Source organism: Penicillium coprophilum (genome assembly GCF_028826855.1).
Source record: "Penicillium coprophilum strain IBT 35676 chromosome Unknown utg000004l_segment0_segment0, whole genome shotgun sequence".
In the NCBI taxonomy this organism is placed as follows: domain Eukaryota; kingdom Fungi; phylum Ascomycota; class Eurotiomycetes; order Eurotiales; family Aspergillaceae; genus Penicillium; species Penicillium coprophilum.
Window position 1 is genome coordinate 1,375,704 of NW_026622723.1, and position 18,144 is coordinate 1,393,847.

Below are 18,144 nucleotides of genomic sequence, written 5' to 3' on the forward strand. Positions count from 1 at the left end.
ACCGATGATGACTACTATCAAGTCCTATGGGAAAAAAGACCTTGTTTCACCCGCAGTGGTGATGGGGGACTGGAATATGACTGCCGCGGGACAAGTGCGCCATTAGTGGACATAAAGTCGATTCCCTCTCTAAGTTTAATTGGGTTTATGGGGAGATGGCACTGGATCAAGTTCAAGGAGCCTGATTCATATGACTATGTACCTGGGTAGGAAAGAGATTTGAAAGAATCCAAGACTGAAAGATATCATATCGGTGCGGGGTGACATAGGTAAAGGGCTCATTACCTTTTCGATTCAGTGCATGTAGTAAAACTGTCCCTTCAAGGGACACATGATTATATTTCGTCGAGAAAGACTACGCAGTCTCATTATGGGAAACAACAACTCCTCCATCCTTCTTCTCATCGTGGTAAATCCGTTCCTGCTCACGGTCGTACTCCTCAGCAAACTTCCTTCCGTGAAGACCGATTTTGTACCAGGGAAGGTCGAACATCTTGTCGATAGTCTCGAGGCTGCGACCAGCGGCCTCAGGCACAAAGAGCCAAACCCAGAATCCACCAAGAATGGAAATGACTCCAAAGAAGTAAAAGGTTCCGTGAGGGCCAAGACCTCCATGCTCAAGCAACATCTCGGGCAGAGAGCGGTTGACAGCGTACTGGCAGATAAAGTGCATGGCCATGGTAATGGACGAGCAGATACCACGAATACGGAGAGGGAACAGCTCCGAGGAAAGGAGGTACTGCCCACTGTTCCATCCTAAGGCCCAACCGACACCGGAAATGTAGATGAAGGCAATGGCAGCGGTCGATGCACGGCTCTGCGTCTCGGAGGGGACAAAGTCGGGGTTTTCGGCAATGGGGACGAGATTGAGGAAGATAGCAATGTAGAACATGGCAATGGACTGAAGAATAATGCCAATAATAAGAGAGCGCTTGCGGCCTGCCATATCGACCAGGAAAAGAGCACATATTATGGCAGAGACGAATTTGACGACGCCGAATACAACGGTCGAGAACAGGGACTGCTCTTGGCCAGTGATGCCGACGAGCGTGAACAAATCCGGGGCGTACACAGTAATGGCAGAGCCACCGGACCAGCAAGCCATGTTCTGAGCGAGGTTGGTGAGGAACAGACGGTACGAGTTGCGTTTGATGCCAAGTATCTCCTTGAACAGGCCTTTCCAGCCCATGCCGAGGGTGGCCTCCATCTCTTCCTGGAAGGCAATGTCCATTTCGGAGATCTCGTTGAGAATGTACGGGTGGTCAGCAGGTAGGCCACGGAGCTTGCAGAGGACCTCGAGGGCTTTCTCGCGCTTGCCCTGCTTGATATAAAAGCGGGGGGACTCCAGCTGGAAGAAGGTGAGCAAAAGGATAATCCCGGCAAACATGAGATGTAGTGAAGTGGGGACAGCCTATAGAGGAAGACGTGTTAGCCTACTTAGCACAACAATGATTGTAGTGGCCAGCACTTACCCAGCGGTTAAAGGAGTCCGCCATGTGAATCTGAGCACCCCAGTTGGCAAAGTAGGCAATCATGATACCACTGGACTTAGCATTAGTAATTGAAAGCGATTCAACAGGGCAGATAAGCATGAACTCACAGGTACACAGCACCAGTAAACATACAAGTGCAAAGACCACGGATGGGAGCGGGGGAAATTTCAGAAAGGTAGATGGGACCGACGACACAGGTCTGCCCAATACCAAGACCAGCAACAAACCGACCAGCGTAGACGGCATCCATGTTGCCGTTGTTTCCAATAAAGATGGCGATTCCAAGAATCCAGAGACAGCAGAGTTGGCGAGTGGCCCAAACACGACCGATACGATCACAGACGACAAAAGCACTGTTATTCAATCGGGATTAGCAAAGGCTCTCAGGTATATAACCGACGGTAATAGGGTTTGATAGCAAGACTCACAACAGAGCACCGGCAATACTGCCAAGCTGAACCATAGAGGAAATAGTACCCTTGATACTAGCGAGATCACCCTTATTGAGGTCATCAATACCGACAGACTGCTTGAACGAGTGGGAGTTGAAGACACCCGTGATGAGACCCTCGTCAACACCACGGGCAGCACCCATGAGACCAAACGCAAAGACGGCGAACCATAGCTTTATATTGAGGGTCTCCTTAGGTAAACTGCCCGTGTTGAATTTGAAGACATTGACAACAGCACCACCTGCCATGATAAATGAAGCTTTTTGTAGTTTCTAGGCTGGTCGTGAAGAGAGAATGAACAGGTCAATTGTGGATCCAAGTGATGAGTCTGCATAAGAGACAATGTGGCAGCGCTGTAAAGCTCAAGAGAGCAAACCTCGAATGAAGCCGATGGGCTCAGCAAGGGTCTTCGAGGCTGGCAATAGAAGAAAGAATTGTATGAGAAAGAGCCTGCAGTAAGGGAAAAAAAGGTATGCGGGAAGCGGGCATGCACGATCTCTTAAATTTCAATATTGCGCCACGAGGGCTGATACAGCGCTGCATCGAGCTTTGGTCTTGATCATTCCGTATTCCTCAATTCCCCGATGCTCGGACAAGAATACGCCCATAACTTTAGCTGTCCACGAGGGATAGAGTTCGATCGGCCATGTATCAAAGAGTGCAGCCCGTACCCCAGCTCTTACCCCATGCCAAGCACGGGTGGTGGTTTGCGGGCCAATAGCCTCCAAAACTCACATCAATGGCGCTTTCTTTCGTGCCCAGCCCACTCTGATATCCCTGCAAACTGGGCATATATGACGCATACTTTAAGTGAAGATATCCTCATTTGCCCGCCCCTTCGGATGGTTTCCGAAACCTCAATAAAGTTGGACCCCGAAGAGACCGGAAATCTTGGCACTGGACATTGTGTGGGAAGGCATCTGATGACCTTGCGGAAAAATGTTGAGTTGCAGCGAGCCTGCAGTGCAATAGCCTTGGAAGGACGCAGGTCACCTTTCAAATTAATTTTGGAAATGCTTGCTGCCATGTGTTAGGAGCATTGTGCGCCATTGAAAACCACACCAGAAACAGCGGCGATGTCGCCAAATGAAAAAGAAGGTGATCATTTGGACTCGGGATCCAAGCTCTCTTGGCACCTGTTCCCCAAGTCTTGGCTTGTCTTGGTGTATTACCGATAGTCGGGCAACGGCACAATTTGATGGTATCAGAGACTGGGGTTTATACGACTCGGCCCAGAGAACAGAGGAGGAGAAAGAGAGCAATTAGGCCCCCGGTTGGCTCGCACTGATGATTCCGACTCCGGTTTTCCCCATAGATTTCCCCGCCTATAGTACGGAGTACGGAGTAGACCAGCGTAGACCGAAGGAAGTGGGTCACACGGACGAGGCAGCAGGACGTGCACAAGCGACGAAATGACTCGTGTGATCGGGGAGGTGAATCCTTCGAGATAAACGGGACAGTCAACATGATCTAAGCTTTGTGGAATGAATGAGCATTTTGTGGAAGGATAATATATATTGCGTCACTGGATAATATATATTCTAGGCACTGTATCGAAATGGTACCACATGGTCAAATCGTAGTCAAGCCAAATTATACAGATCCCAAGAACTCGAGGTTAGATGAGAGGCGACAACTCAGCCGCATTTCGCGACTGAAAGCAAGGAGTAAGCGGGGTGGGAAAGCGGGCTGTCCGATTGGATGCAATTGCAGGGGGCGAAGAGTACACCGTACATTGTGATAGAGGACTTAGATGAAACTGAAAGGGAGATCCTTTTGTGACGGCGTAGCATTCGCCAAGCCTAAAAAGACCAAACTAACCCAAAAAGGAAACTCATCCTTCGTTTACTCCCTACTCAATACATGAAAACATTGGGGTATGTAACAGGTAAATGAAAGAAATCACACATGCCACTCAACTATGCATTAATGCATCGATGTCCACACGCTGGTAGTAGGATACATGGCCTATCTGCTTCCAGTAAAGAGCCATGTGGTCAGGAGAAATAAGGATCAATTGGGAATCAATGTAGGTGTCTAATAACATGTTAGAAAAAGATAGAAAAAGAGCGATATAGTTCATCTGCAAGGCTTACCGTCAAGAAACCCTAGTCCAGCTACATGGCCGAGGCAACGCACAATTCGGGCGCCAGTAAAAGGCTCATCCATTGCGACACTAACCAGGCCTCTGGGGCCAATGTCTTCGGCAATAAACGACAATTGCCCACGAGGAACATTGGAGTCACCTGTCAGCTTGACGGCGTGTAATGGACCTCGCTGCCCAACATCCTCCTGGCTGTCATGTTCGACCTCGTCCTGGGCATCGATTACCTTCGCCTCTTTTTCGTCATCGTGTGCTAACTCCGCTATCTCTTTCTGGATCATAAGCAGAAATTCACACCCGTGGGCCTCATAGTCTCCAACCCAAATTCCCTGGTACGGTTTCTCTGCAGTGGGTGTGTAAAGAACGGGATCGAGAGTTGAGTAGGTTAGGCTTGCTTTCTTTGGTACCGGCGACAATTGAAGCTCTGGGTTTGCCCACGGGTTTCCCCACTTCCTGACACGGAAGAAAGTTTCTGATAATTCCGACGGATGCCTTACTATTGGCGGTGCTGAGTCCTTCAAATCACGAACTGTGCGTGCCCTGCTCGGGATGGTTCGTGGTGGCCAAAGTACATTGGGTTTGAAACAAGGTCCCCGGGGGCTGAATGAGGAGCAAAACGATAGTGATGTGTAGATATTTCGAGCATCCGAAGCCAGGATCATGCGTCGTTCCTCTGGCATATAGTGGAGAGATTGGATTGGGGCTTTTCGGGAGGATGGATCAGGGTCATTGAGAGACAAGACAGGATCACCCAACGCTAGATAAACACTGGGTTCAAAAGACTGAATAATAACTTCTGGGTTTGACGCCCATGTTTGGAATCCAGCAGTACCACGTTCTGCAACAACTTGGTGTGCTTCAATTACACCCCGGTGGTTATCATATCGAGCTATGATCAGCATGCCCGTGTGTTCAGTATCCGCGAACCAAATCTTATGCTGGGGAATGAACCAGCAGGGATGATATGCAAGATAAAGACGACGGAAGGATCCGAAGGGGCCTGAGTTCTGGATAGGAGTAGGTAGTCTCTTGTTCACCAGGTTAGCCCATAGGAAGTCATTCAATGCATGATCGGCGAGGGCTCGGCAAGTGGCACCGAGGCAGGTGAGATCTGGGGCCGAGAGATAAGACGCGATATCTTGAATGATCTCAGCGGGTAATTTATCAAGAAATGACAATTGACCTGCGGATGGACATATCTGCCCATCATTAACTAGCTGGTCGTAGGGACCATCGTTGCTTTGTTGCTGGAAGATCAAAATGTGAGTACAGGGCCGTCTACAATACTTTTTGTCAAGGGTGATAATTAGACATACCCGGCTAGAAAGAGTGCTAATCGCCATCTTTTCTCTGATGCATCGAGATTTGCAAGAGATAAGTGAGATGGTTGAGCCTCTTCAGATCATGAATGACATCACTTGGAGACTTAGGAGAGGGGAGATGCATGAGAGTCACACGGAAGGGAGGCGAGCCTGACAGGAAAGAGGATAAGCCTAATATTGCCAATATTGTCAATATTGCAGGGTTTTGGACAAACTTGCATTATTTCCCAGTTTTGTATTTGGAGTGAAACTTGGAAGCTATCGATACAGTGGTGTGGCAGTGCGGAGTAGGTAGGTACCTAGCTCTGATCTATACTGTACACATACCCGTGGACAATACATATACACTCCCCAATATCCTCCGGGTAGCTAAGTATATTGGAAGATATCGTTTGATTGAATTCACAACTATACTTTTCGATATATCTCGAGTTTGGACACAACAAAATACGTCACGTGTGTTGAAAATGTAAACATCACGCGTATATCATCAGTCATCAGAAGTTATACATAAAAAAGCCTCTTACACAAAATATGCTTTTCCGCCTTTTTCTGCCGTCTACAGACTGGAAAGGGGGAGAACTATCTTGAAGATAATGGGGCGGAATAACTGGGAAACCTACTGGGAAACCTGTCGAGAATAGCGCTGAGCAACCCTGTAAAAAAGACATCATACGGGCGCATCAGCGGCCATCTACCCTTGTATCACCTGATTGCCTAAAGAAGCATCTTGTTTACGCTTGCCGGAATAGGAAGTATGAATCCAGGCACGCGTCTGAGCGCCTGCTGCCTATAGAGCCCCACTTTGTTTGTTTACATCTTAATTTGTGATCTATAGAATTATTCTTCAAAGCTCATCCCTACGCAGAACACTCGTACTCAGTGGATGTTCCTGTATTTTACTTCAATCATTCTAATATACTCCCATCTTCAACATGGACATCACTAGGTCAGGAAGGAAACGGAAGAGCTCTCTTTCAGACCCAACAAGCCACTCTCCAGTCTCACGTCGGACTAGACAGAGCTTGGCAGCGGTGTCACAAGATGTCGGCCTCCATCGGCAGCAAGCAGCAGTCTCTATTACACCCAAGAAATCAAGAAAGAGAGTTCGGTTTTCCGACCCAGGTCCTCGGTTATTAGATGATGCAGATATTGGGTCGACTGGCTTGACTCCAGCAATGCGTCGGACATCTTTCGAGGCAGAATCTGGGGATCGCACACCTAGCCGCAAAGCCCGACGCAGGTCTGCCCCAACACCACGCTTCCAGCGATCATATGACACAGAGGAGCCGTTCGATGAAACATGCACCGAGCGAAGGTTTCAATTTACTCCGCTCCGCCAAATCTTGGATACACGGACCCAGAGAAGAATCAGGCGAATTGGGTTGAGTGATGAGATCAATCAAATTGAGCGCGAAAAGCGTGAGACGCGCAAGATGGAAAAGACATTGCGAGCTTTGCTTCAAGAGCGAGATTCTCTGAAAAATGAGCTCGGAGCCCTGAAACGAGGTGGAATGGGCTTTGAGGACCCAGGTTCGGTAGCTGAGTCCTATTGGATGACACCCGACACACCCAGGTCTTGTGAGGGAGTGTCTGTCGTCTCTAATCACAGTCAGGATGATACTGTTCCATTTTTGAACTGTGACGCAGAGACATTTATGTTCAATGACAGTGCAGTCATTATGTCCAGCTCTCCTGATTTCCGGGGTACTCGAAGTCATAGTCCGCCCGTTACTGATAGCATGATGCTAACCGATGGACTCCAAACGCCCATTCGTGCCACCCAAATGCATACTTTAGCCAACACAGAGGCATCTGACATCCGCTCCCTAAGCCTGAATCTGGAAGCTGCCAGACAAGAAAAGAGCGACCTGTTCAATGCCTGTCGATCACGACTCTCAGGGCTCAATGACCCTACCATCAGTGGCCTTTTCAGCCAGTCTTCTCCGCCGTCGGACTTCTACGAAAATGTTATGAAGATCTTGGAAAATGCTTTGTCTCGTGCTTCCGATGCTGCTGAGGCTCTTGAAGGAGTCACCCAAGAATGCTCCAACTTGGGATTCTGCGGGGACGGCGTGGACGATGTCATATCCGACATGCAGACGCACTTCCGCTCAGCTCGCCTCGGGCTTGAGCGTGCGCTACCAGGTGAAACTGCCAATATCAGTCTTAAGGACGGCAAGGCAACCCTAGGTGCGCTGGTGGAACGGGTGGAGTCACTTGCAAAAGATCTGGGGACAGAACGCCATTATCACCACGGCTCTCTCGGCCGAGAAAAGGCTCTTCGAGGGCAGTTTGATGCTTTACTATACCGATATGAGACAGCTGCCAAAAAGATTGAGACTCTCGAGGATGCAATCGCATCTTCTGCGGGCGATATGCTCCACACGCGGATGCGAATGCAAGACCTCGAGCGTGAAGGCCAAGAACAGGCTGTTGGGATTGATAGATTAAATACAGCGCTCGACAAGTATCATCATGAAGTGAAGGGTCTCGAAAGTCTTATCGATAATCTTGAGAAGGAGAACACGGCTACAAAGGAGAACTACACTCGGCAGATATCTAAGCTGAAGAGACAAGTGGCTTACGAACGCTCAAAACGCTGTTCCGCCGAGGCTACTGCTGCCGAGTCTGACTCTCGCATCCAGGAGTTGGAGGAAACAGTCGAACACAATCGAATTCGAGCTTGCGACTTGATGGCCCAGGTGGAACTTTTGGAAAAGGAATATGAAAGAGCCGTCGAGAGCCTAGAGAAGAACACTAGTGAACTTCATACGCACGCAGCAGAGACTGGTACTCTCAATGTTCGCATCTCAGACCTCACCACATCGCTACATGACGCCAATTCTGAGGTGCAGCGTCTTCAAAATCTTAATGCTGGCCTTGAAGAACAGCTTCAGCTAGAAGTCGAAGCTCGAGACGAGCTTCTGGACAAGTGGGCCGCAGATCAAGTGCGATCGTTCGCCCACATGAAGGAGACCGTCAACTCGGAACGTCGCAGAGCTAAGGTTCGTGCGGCCAATTGGGAATTGAAGTCGGACGACCTTATGTCAGATGGCACTACAATTGGCACTGGGAGTGAACCAATTACACCCGTTAGTGCCCGGTTTGTTGATATCGAAGTCGGCCGTGGCAAGAACCGTCGGCGTATGGATACCGAAGAACTGGACCATGACATTTCGGATGTCGGCAGCGGTATCGGATCCCATATCAATATTCAGCTTCCCGCGCCAGATTTGGCTTAGCTTTTGTAAACAATGGTCTTGTCATTTATCTATTTTTTAAACTCGGCCTTGGCTTTGATACACTCGGTCTTGGCTCTTATATACTTTGTCTTGGCTTTTATATCTTCACATCTTCTATTTTCTATGGCATTCAACCCATCTCCAGATATCATATTGGTGAAGTCTTCCAAGTTTGCGGGGGTCGTCTATTATTCCCCTGTCGGGGAGAACCCGGAGATAGGCACTCCGTACGATTGTTAAACGGGTTATATGTGGAGCATTACCCCATCCCCGGAGCTGATCTTATCCAGAAATGATGAAACGGTTACTACGCTGAGTCGCATTTAATCTATAGACAATCTCCAGATAACAGGAAGCGAACTCATATATATTTGCAGGCTGGAGCCCGGGATTTCCATGCCTCCCCGTGCCATTCACACTCTACAATGAGACTGAAGTCTTCAGCCATTTGCCTCATTGCAAGCTGCGGCTCGCTTTGTAGCGCCGCAGACCGAGTCCTCAAACATGGCTCCCCTGAATCAGTGGGACTTCTCGCCGAACCTCTTCACCAGCTACCGCAGAACTTGAGCCAGTACACTATTCCTGCCAATTATGGAGCACCTTCGCACAATGTGATTCACCCCATTCAGCCCGGAGGCTCTGTTGTCATTGGCCACAAGGCCACTATTGTGAGCTCGTTCGCTTTCGGACATACAAATTTGTATGCAGACTCCAATGGCACATTGCTCCCACCCTCAGAACGGACCCAGGCCAAAATGGACACAATCTACGACATGGCCAGTCTGACGAAAGTGTTCACTGCGGTAGCCGTGCTGCGTGCCATTGATGAGGGCAAGCTCAGCTTGGACAAGACCGTCGCATCATACCTTCCTGAGTTTGCGGCCAATGGGAAGAGCAACATCACTGTCCAAATGCTGTTGACCCATATAAGTGGCTTTCCTCCTGACCCTCTGCCTGGTCTGTATGAAGCACCATACAAGACTATGCAGCAGCGCGTCAAAGCTGTCATCGAACATGAGCTCGAAAATGCTCCTGGATCTACCTACACATACTCAGACCTGAACTTCATGAACCTGCGCTTCTTGCTGGAAAAGGTCACCAAAACACCATTCGAGGAGTATGTCTATTCATACACCCATGCCCTCGGTATGAGAAGCACCTTTTTCAACAAGGGAAACAACCAGTCCCCTAGATTCCGTCACTACGCACGCATGGCGCCGACGGAATACCAGAGCGAAGTTTTGGGAGATGCCGAGCCCAAGCGTCCCCAGCCAGTGCGAGGAACTGTGCACGATGAGAATGCCTGGGCTCTTGATGGTGTGAGCGGACATGCTGGTCTCTTTTCGACCGCCGAGGACGTGGCGATCTTCTGTCAGATGATCCTGAATAACGGCACATATGGCGGCAAGCAGATACTGAAGCCAGAGACTGTGGACTTGATGTTCACAAATTTCAATACCGCATTCCCTGGTGATGAGCACAGTATCGGTTTCGAGCTTAACCAGTACTATTTCTCTGGACCCATGGCCAATATGCTGTCTGGAGGCCACACGGGCTTTACTGGTACCACACTTGTTGTTGACCGGGCCTCGGATACCTTTATGGTCATGCTGGCCCATCGTGTGTATCCAAGCCGCAACTGGGCGAGCAATAATATTGTTCGCGAGGCGGTAGGCTATTGGGTTGCCCGCTCGCTTGGCCAGGATGTTCCTTTCCCTTGATCGTTGATCGAGATATAGTATCTTGTGGCAGGTACCTAGGTGGACCAGGATGAAATTGTGAATCAAGGACAAAGATGCATCGAACTTGTGTACAGTTGAAACAATTACATAGTCGAGATAATGTACTATGAAGTAATATTTTCGAATAAGTATCATAAACGTTATAGCAAATGGTGTATCTCTTTGTCCTCAAATCAAAAAATAAACCTCAAACAACAAAAGACTCGGTCAAGCAGATTGCAAACCCTATTCGCTAGTCACAGCTTTAGGCTGAGGCTCAATGTGCTGTTTGTGTCCCGGCCGAGCGAAAATAGCCCCAAAGAGATTGAACACATTGTTACAGCGAAGCATCATGCAATAGAACAAAGTAATTCCCGTGACCATAATCTCTTCCTGAGCGGCTCTGTTATCTGCCTTGGGCCCACTAAATTCGATTTTGCCAATTTTAGTGACACCCCAGCAATTAGCAGTAAATTTTGCCACGGGCATTTGTTGCTCATCGACACAGACAAAGTCCCAGTTCTTGAACCCTGCATCGCTAGTCCATGTCATTGTGACTGGAGTTTCGGTGTCTGAGAAATTGAGCGAGCGGTGGGTGTATACCGTCCGCCAGCGTTTCTGAGCTAGAAGATGGGCCTTCTGTCCACGCAGTTCGTACTCGGCATTGATGGAGACCAGGTTCAGCTTGCTATTCCCGATGACTTCCTCATCGGGGGCTTTTTTGAAAACCATGGTGGTTCCAAAGCTGAATGGGAAATGGACCGTGTACAAGGGACCTGCATGAGGATTGTTGGCGTCGGAGACCAGAGCCTTCCATTTCTTCCATGTGAAGTCGACTTTGAAAGTGGGGGTTTTGGAGGGAGTCTGGATGTATTGGGGAGTATTGGACGAAGTCATTTTGTTTGAGTCGACCGTCAAAAATGGATCATTAAAGGTAGGAGAATGGATGGGTTGAGAGATATCCCTTGAAGCCATTGTTTCTGTTTAGTAGCAGCTGATAGAATTGAGTAGTCTGTAAGTCAATTAGTATCTCAGAAGGGAAATTTCGACATCTTATATAGCTCAAGTAGAAAAGAAAATATCTCGTGGCCCCGAGGCGCAGGTCTTGGCATCGCCCATGGATGGTTGATCGTCCTCATTGCACTAACCGTTTTGGGTGTCACGTACCGCTCCAGCCAATCAGAGTTGAGTTTCAGGTTAAGGTTTCCGTGATGTCATTCCTTTAGATTTCAGCCCTGGAGCTGAACAAGGCTGAGTCTTTGCTTCGACTATAATATACAACATAGATAGGTCAACAAATAGAAGTTCTCACGACGATAAAAATATGTATACAGCGCTGTGTTGGTAACATGATGGAATCCCTCTCATTTATGGAAAATGCATACATATTCTTGAACCTAGACCACCACACTTGGGAGACATTGGGATTAATAGATCACGACGCAGATATTCCTGGCATACATTGTCCATTGCTATTCAATAGCAAACACACTACTTATTGCTAGTTGAGCTTTGGTGTGGTGAAAACTCCGACATTGAATTGTCACTCTTATCGATACTTGATTGTCATCCCGAGGTCAACAACGATGACGTTGTTGGGCGTCAAGCCTATAAAATTAGGTTCGTTAACCACGCTCCAAATGAGCTTCCAACAACAGCCTGCTAAGAAAAATATCAAACCTTGACACGAAGTTTCGCCAAGTAGCTCTACTACCCACCCCAAGCATGGTGACCCAAGGTGCCAACGCAAACAAGCACCGCTTAAAGGTAACGGCAGGTGCAGATTACAACCCCAAAACGCATCATCAAGTGGTACCTGTAAATGGCGAGACGGTGCGAATTGAGAACGAACACGCTATTGTGAGTCTCTGCGTACGGATTAAAGATTATACAGGTAATATCCCTCCTTTCATCTATTTGGCCATAGAACGGAGCTCATCCTCCAAATAGGCTATCCCGAAAATTCACCATCCACATGTCCATATTTCGACCATCCTCTGCATAAGAGAGACCTATATTCTATATGCTTCTCAATCATTTTCAAAGAGCCGGTGAACGGCAACAATCTCTTCTTTGGCAATGACTTTGATCATCCAATTCGTGACATCCTACCCCCAGGATTCAACGCAGCACTACGGATAGTCAAGTGGACGCTTGACCCTAGCCTAGACGGCGATGTCTACGCTGATGAGCCGTATCTGTACAGCCCGGCATTGGCCTCGTGGGACCAGTTCCGTATTGGAGATAAGATGCAGAAAACAGACGAAGTGCCAACGCTCCATGATGAGATTATTGAAGAAGGCTCTTATAGTGAAGCTGCTGCCGATGTGCGTCGGCAATTTAATATCCCTGATACAGTCGAGGAGCGCAGAAAGCATTTCCAGGATGAGGCAAATAGGAAGGATTTCAACTTTGAGCCTGGGAGGATGTATTCTGTTGATTTTGGCAATCCTTATTTGGCATTTAATGGTGAGTGAAACACAAATTTGCTCTTTTGATTGGAATCGTCGGCTCACTGGTCATGGTAGATTTCTCTGTCCGCCTCCCTGGATTCACTTTGCCCATTATGAAGTATGTGGATGAGAATAACCATGAGTTGCGATACACGCTCAAGGAAGTCTCAACCGGACGGGTGTATCTTGCTGTGGTGTTCTCGGTGGTCCTGTGCGAAACGGAAGACAAGAAGGACGACACCAAGAGCGAGCAACGCGACGAGAGTCTTGGGAAGTTTGATTGGGAGGCGGAGCCATCGTCTGGCGATGTTGAGTGATACATTTTCTGGTTTAACAGAGCCTGTTGTAGTTCTCAAACACCCCTGCACCAATTACAATAGAAATGGGTTTTGACAATCACCGGGCTTGTGCCTCTTTACAGTTAAATGGCTGTCAATGCAAAAACAGTGGATTCATCTCTAGATATCATTTGCAAACTTTTCACTTATATACAAGTTTACTTTTACAGTCTCTTCAAGACATCCTCCAACACCTGCTGAGTGGTGGCCTTTCCACCCATATCGGGGGTAAGGAACTGAGCAGCATCCAGGTTGCCATCAACGGCAGCGTAGATCTTGGCAGCGGCGTTCATCTCGCCCAGGAACTCGAGCATCAGAGCAACACTGCGGATAGTAGCAATGGGGTTGGAGATACCCATGCCCTCAATGTCAGGAGCACTGCCGTGGCAGGGCTCGCCGATAGCGAAGTTATCACCAACGTTAGCACTGGGGACGAGACCCAAGCTGCCAACAAGGGCAGCAGCACCGTCAGAGAGGATGTCACCGTAGAGGTTAGGGGCGACAATGACATCGTAGAACTCGGGCTGGCGGAAGAGCTTGTAGACCATGGAGTCGACGATCTGCTCCTCGACAAAGACGGAGGAGAACTTCTCGGCGGCAAGAGCGCGGCGCGCGGTCTCACGGAAGAGACCGTCAGTCTGCGAGAGCACGTTCGACTTGTGGGTGATGGTGACCATGGGCTGGCTACGGGTAGCAATGCCGGGGGCAGCGTCACGGATGCTCTGACGGCTGAGCGCGATCTCACCGGCGATCTTGGAGATGCGGTATGAGGCGTTCTCGGAGATACGCTTGATGGCCTCGGCAACCTTGCCGTTAGGGGTATCGATGGTGCGCTCTTCCTTCACGTACAGGTCCTCGGTGTTCTCGCGAACGATGACGAGGTCAATGGGCTTGCCATTGCTGTTGCCAGCGGTGGTCTTGACAGGGCGGACGTTGGCGTACAGGTCGAGCTTCTTGCGGAGAGCGACAATGGGTGACGAGTAGCCGGCGACCTTGGTGCTGGGGGAGCTTCGAGTTGGGAGCAATTGTCAGCTGAAATCGCGCGTGCTGAAAGAAGAGACTTCTGACTTACCTGACAGCACCAAAGAGAGCACCGTCACATTCCTTCTTCAGGATATCGACAGTCTTGTCGGGCAGAGCGGTTCCAGTCTTCTGGAAAGTGTCATAGCCGGCCTCAAGGTCGACGAAGCTGAACTTGAGGTTCAGGGACGCGGGGAGGGACTCAAGGATCCGACGGCCGGCCTATATTTCAACAAGAACCATTGAGTCAGTGAATTGACTCGCATATCAGATCTTGAGAGAGCTACCCACCGGGATGACCTCCCGTCCGATACCGTCTCCAGGGATGAGACCTATGATATTCCAGCCATGTCAGTCAATTGCGGAGCCACGAGGTCGCAAGACAAGGGCGACTGTACCAATGCGAAGTGTCCGGGCAGCAGCCATTTCGATAGACTTTTTTGCAGAGTTGCTTTCCTAAAATCGATATTCGCCGTCATCGGAGCTTTTCGTTTTGTATACGGCGTCGGATTATTATTGCTCCAGTACTAACTCCGGGGTCCGGAGAAGCGCCCTTTCTTCAGACCCACTGTACGGAGTACATAGATTTACCAGTTAACCTTTCTAGCACACGGATATGAATTCTATACAGATAATACAACAAAGAAGTGTACTGCTTGGATATCCGTTAGAGTTTCAAATGAAGCGGTCAGCCGGGAACCCATTCCCAGGTTGCGCCTGAGTGTGTATAGTATGCATGTTCGGACTACCTAAACGGGCCATTTCTCGCGAAATTGAGCATGGACAACATTTTCGCACTTCTCTACATCTAGTGTTTGTAACCTCCTCTCACGGCTTCGCTGAACTTTAAAATCTCCATTCTCTTCGTATCGCTCAGTCTTTACAGCCATTCAAGTCTTTCGAGGAGCCATCCACGCTAGGTGCTATAAGCGCTAAACCCAAATGGGTCACTTACCGCGATGTAGATCCACCAGCATCGAGTATACAAAGTCTTCGACAGAGATTGAACCAAATTATCGGAATAGATATTTAAAGCAGTCCAAATTGCACTTCATTTTTTTCATGTTTGTATTTGACTCCGTACTTCACTATCACCCAAAAAATATTATCGAGTCTTTCTTCGAATTCAGGGCTCACTATGGCAATCAGTACTCTCTCCCGTTCGTTGGATTCGCCAATATCAACTATGACGCGGAATGTTGCCATCGCAGAGATTGTGATATATTCCCTCATTCACATTGCACAATTTAGCACAAGATCCATGCAAGAATGGCGTTACTGGCACCACCGTAAGAACAAGAGTATAGGACGATGTGTGTTCTATTCTTGGTGGAGTATGGTCGGTCTTCTGTCACAGAGTAAGTGGAAGACACTCCGATAATTTGAAAATCCGGCTATTGAAATTCTTCATAGTTCGCATAGCAGGCTCGGCGCTGGTGCTTGCCAGTCCACATCCAGAGAAGCCAATGCTCATTGCTGAATCCATTTTGCAAAGCGTGGGCCTTTCACCTCTCTTGTTTGAAGTCAGCTTAGTCTTATTGCGATGGTATGTTGAAGATATCGAAACCCTGGGAGTTATGCTGATGATGTTTCTTCAAAAGTGGGCAATCCGGAGAGACTGGTCCTGGTAATTCGAAATGGACCAAGCGGACCCGGTTTGCTCTGCATTTCTTTCGTTTTCCGGTTTTCATCGCCATCATGCTAGCAGTAGTGGGTGGGTGTATCAGCATGCACGCATTGAGAGAAGCTGGATCCATTGTTCTTGTTGTCACATTTGTCTATGTGTCCGGTCTTGTCGGGTGGCTTGCGGTTAAATCCCGGTTTATTCTTTCCGAGTTGGGTCACCGCGCCGTGCTTTTGACATTTTTGACTCTTCCCTTTTTGCTGGTTCGGATCAGTTATTTCCTATTGTTGGAGTATGGACCCCCCAAATTCAACCCAGCCACTGGTGATGTCGGCATCTTGATTGGAATGGGGCTTCTGGTGGAGGTCATCATTGTTGCCTTGCTTTTGGCGGCACGCGCTGTAGCAGAACCGGCTGGGTTGTCGGTCATTTCTAAGCGCGCCATATGTGATGATTTGGAATCGATGCGGGACTGAGCTAGTTGAACTTTGAACATTTCCGAGACTGGTGGTGAATACCAGATACTGCTTGGAGAATGGCTTTAGGAATTGGCTTTCACTCATGATAGTTTAATCACTTGGTTTGGGATCATAAGACAGTATGATAGTTCTCTGGCTGGGCGGCTGCATAGATCTTCGAAAATTGTCCAAGCCTTTTTAAGATCCAAGAGCTCGTGACTGAATCTGCAACTTCAAATGCCACGCGGAGAGGAAACCCCATTCGGTATGGGCCCATTACTCCCACGCTGTTGTATTCCACTGATTTGCAAATTTGATCTCGGTAATAGGCAACCATGGCTTCATGCTGACCCGGGTAGCCACAAAAGTTCAAAACTTCATGAATGATGACCATATAAGAGTAGTAACCGCAGTAGATCGTTGCATAGCTCGTGTCTGTATATATAAGAACAATCGGATATAGCTTATCCCCGGTTTGGGATGTGGTTTCAGTTGGCGGAGGTACAATTTGAGAAAATTGCTCATACCATATAGCCAGTTTCGTCTGCATCTCCAGGGCCTCGGACAAGAGTTCTGAGATTGTCTGTAAAGCTTCAGCACTGGTGGCATCGACATGCTTCAAACCATAAAGCTTATGCACAAGACTCGGGGCATATGTGAAATATGCAAAAAATTGTTCGATGCTGTTGTGCACTTCTGGGGGCAAGTCCGATGTATATTGCTGTCGCATCTTATCATGCCACGCATCGGAGGCTAGAAAGCACTCTTCACCGGAGAACATTGAGTGCATCACCTGTGCAGATATGAGCGTCTGTTCCAAGTTTCAAGTGATTTTATATTACTTCCTCAGGAGATTAAAGGCAAAGAGTCAAACTCACAATCAATCCTCGGGCAGCTTTTAGTAACGTTACATCGAGCTCGGTACTGTACCTATCTGGTCCTCGAATCCGTACCAGCTGGCTGAGCCCTTTGGCATGCTTCATCCATGACTCTGGGTTTTCAGTATCTGTGAAAAGCTAGATATGATCAGTCACTGACAGACGACTCGTTTCAAACATGCTTTACCTCATACATGCATAGTAATACTACCGCACAAAATATATGAGACGATAAACTTTGTGCAGGTGCTTCCAGCGATTTGCGAAGTCCGCGCAAGGCTTCCCCATAAGCTGACCGGGCATATGACACCATTTGGATATTTTGGGTGGTGCGCCCAAAGTGATGTGCGGTGAAAGATCTTATAGTGGCATCCAATACGTGATTTTGGCCATAAATGGAGGGAAGAAACCCAAACCATCTGATCACAACATGTGTTGGACTGGGAGTGTATGGTTGAGAGAAATCGTCAATGAGAACACACAGATGCTGCACAACATCCACATCCACAGAGATAAGTGAGGACAGATTCTTTTTCTGAGCCATATTCTGACAGATTGACACGGGATCAATGTGAGAATTCGAGTTTCCACTCTGAAGACGTGTTTCGTCCTTTTTATCATTCCTTGGGTTAGGTTGACGCCGATCCCGATACGGCTTCCCGGTAACAAACTTGAAGCTCCGATCATATCCAGGGCAGGGTTGGCCATACTTATCGCATCTGGCACAACCAGGAAGCCCTTGATCACACTGTGGCGCTATCAATATGGCGAGGACTTTTTCACCAGACTTATTGGAAAATCCACTCACTTTGACCCGCCGTTTGACACAGAGCGAGCAGCCATTGCTCCGAGGCACGCCAACCATTATGAATCATAAACCCATACTAATCTGAAGAAGCTAAAGGCGTCAGAGAAGCTTCGTATAGGAAGAATCGGTATCATCACGTGCCTCGGACATGTCCCGATATTCTCTCATTGGCTCAAAGGTACAGCTTGCATGGACTTTCAAAGTTGTATAAAGTCGATAGGTACGGTA

General features: G+C 48.4%; 9 protein-coding genes across 9 annotated transcripts; 4 read left to right on the forward strand and 5 right to left on the reverse strand.

Annotated features, from left to right (window-relative positions):
* Nucleotides 1–355: 355 nt before the first annotated feature.
* Nucleotides 356–2,193, reverse strand: N7500_004936 (Major facilitator superfamily domain general substrate transporter; the record flags this gene model as incomplete). Its single annotated transcript, XM_056676081.1, has 4 exons — nucleotides 356–1,411; nucleotides 1,473–1,542; nucleotides 1,601–1,846; nucleotides 1,922–2,193. The coding sequence occupies 4 exons, from the start codon at nucleotides 2,191–2,193 to the stop codon at nucleotides 356–358; spliced, it is 1,644 nt and encodes a 547-aa protein (XP_056531081.1).
* Nucleotides 2,194–3,860: 1,667 nt separating this feature from the next.
* N7500_004937 (uncharacterized protein) lies at nucleotides 3,861–5,392 on the reverse strand (the record flags this gene model as incomplete). Its single annotated transcript, XM_056676082.1, has 3 exons — nucleotides 3,861–3,982; nucleotides 4,042–5,296; nucleotides 5,366–5,392. 3 exons carry the CDS (start codon nucleotides 5,390–5,392, stop codon nucleotides 3,861–3,863), a joined length of 1,404 nt encoding a protein of 467 aa, XP_056531082.1.
* Nucleotides 5,393–6,306: 914 nt separating this feature from the next.
* On the forward strand, nucleotides 6,307–8,616 carry N7500_004938 (uncharacterized protein; the record flags this gene model as incomplete). Its single annotated transcript, XM_056676083.1, has 1 exon — nucleotides 6,307–8,616. One exon carries the CDS (start codon nucleotides 6,307–6,309, stop codon nucleotides 8,614–8,616), a length of 2,310 nt encoding a protein of 769 aa, XP_056531083.1.
* Nucleotides 8,617–9,041: 425 nt separating this feature from the next.
* Nucleotides 9,042–10,337, forward strand: N7500_004939 (serine hydrolase domain-containing protein; the record flags this gene model as incomplete). The annotated part of the gene is made up of 1 exon (XM_056676084.1): nucleotides 9,042–10,337. The coding sequence occupies one exon, from the start codon at nucleotides 9,042–9,044 to the stop codon at nucleotides 10,335–10,337; it is 1,296 nt and encodes a 431-aa protein (XP_056531084.1).
* A 246-nt stretch (nucleotides 10,338–10,583) lies between these two features.
* N7500_004940 (uncharacterized protein) lies at nucleotides 10,584–11,312 on the reverse strand (the record flags this gene model as incomplete). Its single annotated transcript, XM_056676085.1, has 1 exon — nucleotides 10,584–11,312. One exon carries the CDS (start codon nucleotides 11,310–11,312, stop codon nucleotides 10,584–10,586), a length of 729 nt encoding a protein of 242 aa, XP_056531085.1.
* Nucleotides 11,313–12,062: 750 nt separating this feature from the next.
* Nucleotides 12,063–13,107, forward strand: N7500_004941 (DUF1769 domain-containing protein; the record flags this gene model as incomplete). Its single annotated transcript, XM_056676086.1, has 3 exons — nucleotides 12,063–12,231; nucleotides 12,288–12,806; nucleotides 12,866–13,107. The coding sequence occupies 3 exons, from the start codon at nucleotides 12,063–12,065 to the stop codon at nucleotides 13,105–13,107; spliced, it is 930 nt and encodes a 309-aa protein (XP_056531086.1).
* A 185-nt stretch (nucleotides 13,108–13,292) lies between these two features.
* Nucleotides 13,293–14,574, reverse strand: lysB (homoisocitrate dehydrogenase lysB; the record flags this gene model as incomplete). Its single annotated transcript, XM_056676087.1, has 4 exons — nucleotides 13,293–14,136; nucleotides 14,201–14,370; nucleotides 14,440–14,480; nucleotides 14,547–14,574. 4 exons carry the CDS (start codon nucleotides 14,572–14,574, stop codon nucleotides 13,293–13,295), a joined length of 1,083 nt encoding a protein of 360 aa, XP_056531087.1.
* Nucleotides 14,575–15,286: 712 nt separating this feature from the next.
* N7500_004943 (uncharacterized protein) lies at nucleotides 15,287–16,248 on the forward strand (the record flags this gene model as incomplete). The annotated part of the gene is made up of 3 exons (XM_056676088.1): nucleotides 15,287–15,506; nucleotides 15,562–15,694; nucleotides 15,750–16,248. 3 exons carry the CDS (start codon nucleotides 15,287–15,289, stop codon nucleotides 16,246–16,248), a joined length of 852 nt encoding a protein of 283 aa, XP_056531088.1.
* Nucleotides 16,249–16,360: 112 nt separating this feature from the next.
* On the reverse strand, nucleotides 16,361–17,973 carry N7500_004944 (Zn(II)2Cys6 transcription factor; the record flags this gene model as incomplete). The annotated part of the gene is made up of 4 exons (XM_056676089.1): nucleotides 16,361–17,023; nucleotides 17,109–17,246; nucleotides 17,296–17,856; nucleotides 17,917–17,973. 4 exons carry the CDS (start codon nucleotides 17,971–17,973, stop codon nucleotides 16,361–16,363), a joined length of 1,419 nt encoding a protein of 472 aa, XP_056531089.1.
* Between the last annotated feature and the right edge of the window lie 171 nt (nucleotides 17,974–18,144).